The 8,193-nt window shown below is 52.1% G+C and overlaps 1 protein-coding gene across 1 annotated transcript in view; it reads left to right on the top strand.

The window, feature by feature from the left end:
* selenbp1 (selenium binding protein 1) overlaps positions 1 to 6,017 on the top strand; it is a 44,821-nt gene extending 38,804 nt beyond the window's left edge. Inside the window, exons 11-12 of the mRNA XM_038787248.1 lie at positions 1,198 to 1,316; positions 5,682 to 6,017. Of these exons, the coding sequence (XP_038643176.1) occupies positions 1,198 to 1,316; positions 5,682 to 5,844 (282 nt within the window). The 3' untranslated portion in view covers positions 5,845 to 6,017. The remainder of the gene's footprint in view (positions 1 to 1,197; positions 1,317 to 5,681) is intronic.
* The last annotated feature ends 2,176 nt before the right edge of the window (positions 6,018 to 8,193 follow it).

Raw genomic sequence — 8,193 nt, 5'->3', positions numbered from 1 at the left:
GGGATCTTTGATTATGCTGCCCGCTTTCCCCAGGCAGCGGGAGGTGTAGACGGAGTCAATGGATGGGAGGCAGGTACGTGTGATGGACTGGGCGGTGTTCACGACTCTCTGAAGTTCCTTGCGGTCCTGGGCCGAGCAGTTGCCATACCCAGGCTGTGATGCAGCCCGATAGGATGCTTTCTATGGTGCATCTGTAAAAGTTGGTAAGGGTTAATGTGGACATGCCGAATTTCTTTAGTTTCCTGAGGAAGTATAGGCGCTGTTGTGCTTTCTTGGTGGTAGCGTCGACGTGGGTGGACCAGGACAGATTTTTGGAGATGTGCACCCCTAGGAATTTGAAACTGCTAACCATCTCCACCTCGGCCCCGTTGATGCTGACAGGGGTGTGTACAGTACTTTGCTTCCTGAAGTCATTGACCAGCTCGTTAGTTTTGCTGGCAGATACTGGAGCTTTCATAGAATTTTCATAGAATTTATAGTGCAGAAGGAGGCCATTCGGCCCATTGAGTTTGCCGGCTCTTGGAAAGAGCACCCTACCCGAGCCCACACCACCCTCTCCCCATAACCCAGTAACCCCACTCAACCAACACTAAGGGCAATTTTGGACACTAAGGGCAATTTAGCATGGCCAATACACCTAACCCGCACATCTTTGGACTGTGGGAGGAAACCGGAGCACCCGGAGGAAACCCACGCACACACGGGGAGGACGTGCAGACTCCGCACAGACAGTGACCCAAGCCGGGAATCGAACCTGGGACCCTGGAGCTGTGAAGCGATTGTGCTAACCACCATGCTACCGTGCTGCTCATCCGAGCACCAGGAGGTGTTGATCAGGAGGCAAACACGCCCCCTGCCCTTCGTCTTGCCTGAGGCCTTCTTCCGGTGGATTGAAAAACCTTCAGGTTGGATGGCGCAGTGTGGCGTGGGCGGAGTGAGCCATGTCTCGGTACAGCAGGGCGCACCGCAATTTCTCCGCAAGGTCACTGGAGGGGGGGGGGTTGCGCGCGGGCCGGTCTGGTCTCGTGGGGCGGTGGAGATAAGGTTCACCTTTCGGTGGGGGTCAGGCGAGTCCCTGTCGCTACGGCCATAAGCGAGGACATGTCGCTTGCTCAGGGCCAGAGTCGGCAAAACCCAAGTCTCCCTTTCATCTTCCTGCTTCACTCCAGTAAAAGAACCTTTTTGTGCTCCCAACAGGGGACGAGGATTTGGGGCGGACCGCAAATGATCCAACTCAGTTTGGATGGGAAGCGCATGTACGTCACCACCTCGCTGTACAGCGGATGGGACAAGCAATTCTACCCCGAGATGATCAAGTGAGTCCATTGCATGCTGGGAGCATGGCTCTTTCACGTCTTGTCGACACCTTGCCCACATTCCCCCCACCCCATCCAATTATCCTGGCTCAGAATCAACAGATCGGTGGAGCACAGGAGGAGGCCATTCAGCCTGGCATGCCCGTGCTAGCCCCTTGAAGGAACAATGTAGCTCCTGACGCTCCCCCGTAACCCCCTTTTCAGATAACAGTCCCATTTCCTCGCGGAAGCCTTAATCAAATCTTCCCCCACCACTCCCTCAGGTAGCGCCTTCGGGGTTCCCACCCCCCAGGCCTCTGTTGCTTCTTTTGCCAATCGCTGAATCCCTGCGGTGCAGGAGGAGAGCATTCGGCCCATCGAGGCTGTACCGACCCTCCGAAAGAGCGGCCTACCGAGGCCCAATCCCCCGCCCTATCCCTGTAACTCCACCGAACCTTTGGACACTAAGGGGCAAATTAGCACGGCCAATCCACCTAACCTGTACATCTTTGGACACTAAGGGGCAAATTAGCACGGCCAATCCACCTAACTCGCACATCTTTGGACACTAAGGGGCAATTTAGCACGGCCAATCCACCTAACCTGCACATCTTTGGACACTAAGGGGCAATTTAGCATGGCCAATCCACCTAACCTGCACATCTTTGGACACTAAGGGGCAATTTAGCACGGCCAATCCACCTAACCTGCACATCTTCGGACACTAAGGGAGAATTTAGCACGGCCGATCCACCTAACCTGTACATCTTTGGACACAGGGGCAATTTAGCACAGCCAATCCACCTAACCTGCACATCTTTGGGCTGTGGGAGGAAACCGGAGCACCCGGATGAAACCCACTTTTAGATCTGTGTGTTAACATTTTCGAATCTGTTCCCCCCTCTCTACTGTTCAGGCCATAAGACCATAAGGCATAGGAGCAGAATTAGGCCACTCGATCTGCTCCGCTATTCAATCATTTTTTATAATAAATTTAGAGTACCCAATTCATTTATTCCAATTAAGGGGCAATTTAGTGTGGCCAATCCACTTACCCTGCACTTTGAATTTACATAGAATTTACAGTGCAGAAGGAGGCCATTCGGCCCATCGAGTCTGCACCGGCTCTTGGAAAGAGCACCCTACCCAAGGTCAACACCTCCACCCTATCCCCATAACCCAGTAACCCCCACCCAACACTAAGGGCAATTTTGGACACTAAAGGGCAATTTATCACGGCCAATCCACCCAACCTGCACATCTTTGGACTGTGGGAGGAAACCGGAGCACCCGGAGGAAACCCACGCACACACGGGGAGGATGTGCAGACTCCGCACAGACAGTGACCCAAGCCGGAATCGAACCTGGGACCCTGAAGCTGTGAAGCGATTGTGCCATCCACAATGCTACTGTGCTGCCCTACAATGCTACCGTGCTGCCCTTTGTGTTGTGGGGGCGAAACCCACGCAGACACGAGGAGAAAGTGCAAACTCCACATGGACAGTGACCCAGAGCCGGGATCAAACCTGGGACCTCGGCGCCATGAGGTAGCAGTGCTAAACACTGTGCCGCCCTGCTGCCCTTCCGCCATTCGATCATGGCTGATATTTTTCTCATCCCCATTCTCCTGCCTTCTCCCCATAACCCCTGATCCCCTTATTGATCAAGAACCTATCTATCTCTGCCTTAAAGACACTCAGTGATTTGGCCTCCACAGCCTTCTGCGGCAAAGAGTTCCACAGATTCACCACCCTCTGGCTGAAGAAATTCCTCCTCATCTCTGTTTCAAAGGATCGTCCCTTTAGTCTGAGATTGTGCCCTCTGGTTCTAGTTTTTCCTACAAGTGGAAACATCCTCTCCACATCCACTCTATCCAGGCCTCGCAGTATCCTGTAAGTCTCAATAAGTTCCTCCCCCCCTCATTACACATCATCAAATCCAGAATTGCCTGTTCCCTCGTCGGCTCTGTCACAAGCTGCTCCAAAAAAACCATCCCGTAGACATTCCACAAATTCCTTTTCTTGGGATCCATGACCGACCTGATTTTCCCAGTCCTCCTGCATATTGAAGTCCCCCATGATTATTGTAATATTGCCTTTTTTACATGCCTTTTTATTTTTTAACAATATTTTTTATTCTCCTCCTTTTTCACATTTTCTCTCAAATTTACGCCCAACAATAATCAGTAACGAATGTGATGTCAATCCCCATATCAATAACAACGATCCCTTAGGGCAGCACGGTGGCCTAGTGGTTAGCACAACCGCCTCACGGCGCTGAGGTCCCAGGTTCGATCCCGGCTCTGGGTCACTGTCCGTGTGGAGTTTGCACATTCTCCCCGTGTCTGCGTGGGTTTCGCCCCCACAACCCAAAAATGTGCAGAGTAGGTGGATTGGCCACGCTAAATTGCCCCTTAATTGGAAAAAAAATTGGCTAATCTAAATTTTAAAAAAAATAACAACGATCCCATCTCCCACCAAACTCCAAACATTGGCACGCGAACATTGGCAAACAAAGGACTGTAGCGCTAACAATTATACTCAAAGACGAGAGACTAGTACAATAGAGGCTTTATTGCTGTGCGATGCTATTCCTCCATCTGCAACTGTGGACTAAGGTCTGAGTGACTCACACACATATTTATACACAAGCTCCCTGTGGGCGGAGCTAGCCGGCAGGGGCTTACCGGAAGAACCTGTATTACAGGTACAGGCATACATCCCCCTACTGCAAGTACACATAACTACAGTGGTTATCACCACAATGACAAAATGGAATCAGGGATCACCCATAGTCACCATTAACACAGTCCCCCTCCCCCCCAACGCTCCCAGCCCCCCCCCAACTTCTCCCCCCAATGTTCGATGTGATCCAATTCTCGAAAGTGCATGATGAATAATGCCCATGAATTGTAGAACCCCTCCATCCTTCCCCTCAGTTCAAACTTAACCTTCTCAAGAGTCAAGTATTCCAACAGGTCCCCCCCCCCGCCACGCCAGGGCAGAGGGTGGAGAGGCTGCTCTCCATCCCAACAGGATCCGCCTTCGAGCAATCAACGAGGCGAAGGCTACGACATCTACCTCCGTGACCGTTTCCAACCCCGGCTGGTCCGACACCCCGAATATGGCCTCCCGAGGGCCCGGGTCCAGTTTCACGTGCACCATTTTAGAGATTACCCAAAACACCCCCTTCCAGTAATCCTCCAGCTTTGGGCAGGACCAAAACATATGAACGTGATTAGCGCCCCCGCATCTTCTACCCCCTCAAAGAGCCGGCTCATCCTCGCCCTCGTGCGGTGTGCTCTGTGCACCACCCTCAGCTGTATCAGCCCCAACCTCGCGCACGAGGTGGAGGCGATCACTCTCCGGAGCACCTCACACCAGACCCCCTCCTCTATACCCTCTCCCAACTCTTCCTCCCACTTTGCTTTGATCCCTTCTAGCGGCACCGTCTCCTCCTCCAAAATAGCCCCGTAAATGGCCGACACTACCCCCTTCTCCAGTCCCCCTGTCGTCAGCACCTCCTCCAGCAATGTGGAGGCCGGCTCCTTCAGGAAGCTCTGTATCTCCTTCCTGGCGAAATCTCGAACCTGCATGTACATTTCCCCCCCGCTCCAGCCCATACTTCGCTTCCAGCATCTTCTTCAATCCTGCAAACTGACCCCCAAGAAATAAATCTTTTAGTGCCTAAATCCCCTTCCCCTCCCATCTCCGAACATTTCCATCCCACTTCCCTAGCTCAAACTTACATGCCTTTTCTATCTGCTTTATCATAGAATTTACAGTGCAGAAGGAGGCCATTCGGCCCATCGAGTCTGCACCGGCTCTTGGAAAGAGCATCCTACCCAAGGTTAACACCTCCACCCTATCCCCATAACCCAGTAACCCCACCCAACCCTAAGGGCAATTTTGGACACTAAGGGCAATTTATCACGGCCAATCCACCTAACCCGCACATCTTTGGACTGTGGGAAGAAACCGGAGCACCCGGAGGAAACCCACGCAGACACGGGTAGAATGTGCAGACTCCGCACAGACAGTGACCCCAGCGGGGAATCGAACATCGGACCCCGGAGCTGTGGAGCAACAGTGCTAACCACTGTGCTACCATGCTGCCCTATTTTATGCCCCACATCCTGACTACTGCGAGGGGGGCCTGTACAGAACTCCCATCAGGGCCTTTGCCCAGAACCTTCACAGATTTGAACATCTCTCTCTAAAATCGCCCCCCCACGCCCCCCGGCCTTCCCTTCTCCAGAGAGGACACTACCCAACACTCTCCGCCCTGTCCTCATCCCTCCTCCGTGGAGCCATTCCCATGGGCCTTGTCCGCAGGGAGAGTTGGGAGCTGAAGGGTTTGAGTCCCGGATAATGCTCTGTGTTACAGGGAAGGTTCGGTGATGCTGCAGATCGATGTGGATACCGAGAAGGGAGGCTTGACAGTCAACAAGAACTTCCTCGTCGACTTCGGGAAGGAACCAGACGGGCCATCCCTTGCCCATGAAGTCCGATACCCCGGCGGCGACTGCAGTTCCGATATCTGGCTGTAGGGGGGAGGTGATAGATCGACCATCCGGATTCAGCTGCACTTTGCGAATCACTAAATCTCAGTAGAAATTTAAGTTAAAACTTGTCAGGTGCAGATAAGGATCGTTTTTTAAAAATATTTTTATTGAAGCTTTTGCTAAATTTTTATAACAATAACAAACAAAACAATAACAACATAAACATGGTAAACTAGACATTTCCCATCCAACCCCTTCTGTACATGCCTTAACCATATGAAATGAAAATCGCTTATTGTCAAGAGTAGGCGTCAATGAAGTTACTGTGAAAAGCCCCTAGTCGCCACATTCCGGCGCCTGTTCGGGGAGGCTGGTACGGGAATTGAACTGTGCTGCTGGCCTGCCTTGGTCTGCTTTAAAAGCCAGCGATTTAGCCCAGTGTGCTAAACCAGCCCCATATTGCACCTACCCAGCCTCCCCCTTCAGATTGCTGCTGACATTTTAATTTTCCCCGAGAAAGTCGACGAGCCGCTGCCACCTCCGAGAGAACCCCAACATTGACCCTCTTGAGGCAAACTTTATTTTCTCCAGCTTGAGAAACCCAGCCATGTCGCTGACTCAAGTCTCCATACTCGGGGGCTTCGAGTCCCTCCATATTAACAAGATCCCTCTCCGGGCTGCCGGGGAGGCAAAGGCCCAGATAAGAATCTTTTTATTTGTCTTCTATTGATTATGACTGAGAGTCATTTAAAAGGCAATTTGAAATGAAATGAAAATGAAAATGGCTTATTGTCACGAGTAGGCGTCAATGAAGTTACTGTGAAAAGCCCCTAGTCGCCACATTCCGGCGCCTGTCCGGCGAGGCTGGTACGGGAATCGAACCGTGCTGCTGGCCTGCTTGGTCTGCTTTAAAAGCCAGCGGTTTAGCTGAGTGAGCTAAACCAGCCCCTTTCGTAGACAATTGAAACTTTCAAAGAATCGCAGAAATGTTCAGGCAAACAGCTCGCAATAACTTCAAAGGTCAAAGTCAGAAAGTGAAATATGAAAGAGCGAGAATAGTTAAATCAAAGTAGAGATTAATTCCGGAAAAAGGAAGAGGGAGGGAGACATCCAGCTAAAAATGGCCGAACGTAACCTCACAGTTGTACTATATCAGATCTGTCTTCGACCATCTGAATTACACCCCTATGTAATCCTAATTGGTTTGGATTAACATCAAGTGAGTTTGATTTGAGCCTTAGTTGTCAGTCTTTTATAGGCAGCATTAACCTAAAATGTATTCTTGAAATGAAATGAAAATGAAAATCCGCTCATTGTCGCGAGTGGGCTTCAAATGAAGTTACTGTGAACAGCCCCTAGTCGCCACATTCCGGCGCCTGTTCGGGGAGGCTGGTACGGGAATCAGCTAGGAACGCGATTCGGCTGCCTCATCACACGCCTGCCTTGTCCTTGGCTTATTTTATCTTGCCGATGTATTTTTCTCGCTGCATAGGAATAGGAGTTTGCTGCTCTGTTCTTGAAATGCTGATGGTGTGTTTTTTAAATGACATAAGGTAATGAGTGTGTGGTGAACACCACTAGTGGTATATTATATGTATTACGGCACTGCCGGTATATTAGAGGTACAATGGTAAATCCCTGCCTGCTGGCTCCGCCCAGCAGGCGGTGTATAATAGTGTGTGCTCTCCTGTGCAGCAGCCATTCTGGTTCCAGCTGCAGGAGGCACAACATCTTGTTCAATAAAGCCTCGATCGTTCCACCATTCTCGTCTCGTGGTGATTGACTGTACATCAGAGTGATTCAATAGACCAGGGGCTCAATACCAAATAGCTATCTTTCGAACTATGGGCGAGATTCTCCGCAAATGCGGAGAGTCGTAAAGGCTGCCGTGAAACTGGCCGTGTTTCACGGCAGCCTTCACGCCCGTTCCCGGGACCCGATTTTCCTCCCCCATCGGGGCTAGGAGCGGGACCCCGGGAATCACGGTGTCGCGGCCTTAACGACCGTCAAGGTCGCGGCCGGCTCCAACCCGTGCATGCGCGGGTGACGTCATCACGCCATTGACGGAACCGCGCATGCGCGGTTCCGCATTTCTCCACCGCCGCCCGACAAGATGTGGCGGCTTGATCTTGTCGGGCGGCGGAGGGGAAATAGTGCGTCCCTTTTGGACGCAGGCCCGACGATCGGTGGGCCCCAAAACGGGCATCCAGCGCCCGTTTTTACGACGGCAGCGAGCTGGTGTGTCTGCTGCCGTGAAAAAACGGGCGTAAAGGCCCGGCCGCTCGGCCCATCGGCCCCGGAGAATCGCCGCTCGCCGAGCGGCGATTCGTGACGTCGGTCGGGTGAGGGGGGGGGGGGGGGGAGAATAGCGGGAGGGCGTGAAAAATGTCGGGA

This window comes from Scyliorhinus canicula, chromosome 30 (genome assembly GCF_902713615.1).
Source record: "Scyliorhinus canicula chromosome 30, sScyCan1.1, whole genome shotgun sequence".
Classification (NCBI taxonomy): domain Eukaryota; kingdom Metazoa; phylum Chordata; class Chondrichthyes; order Carcharhiniformes; family Scyliorhinidae; genus Scyliorhinus; species Scyliorhinus canicula.
This window is presented reverse-complemented; position numbering and strand designations above follow the sequence as displayed.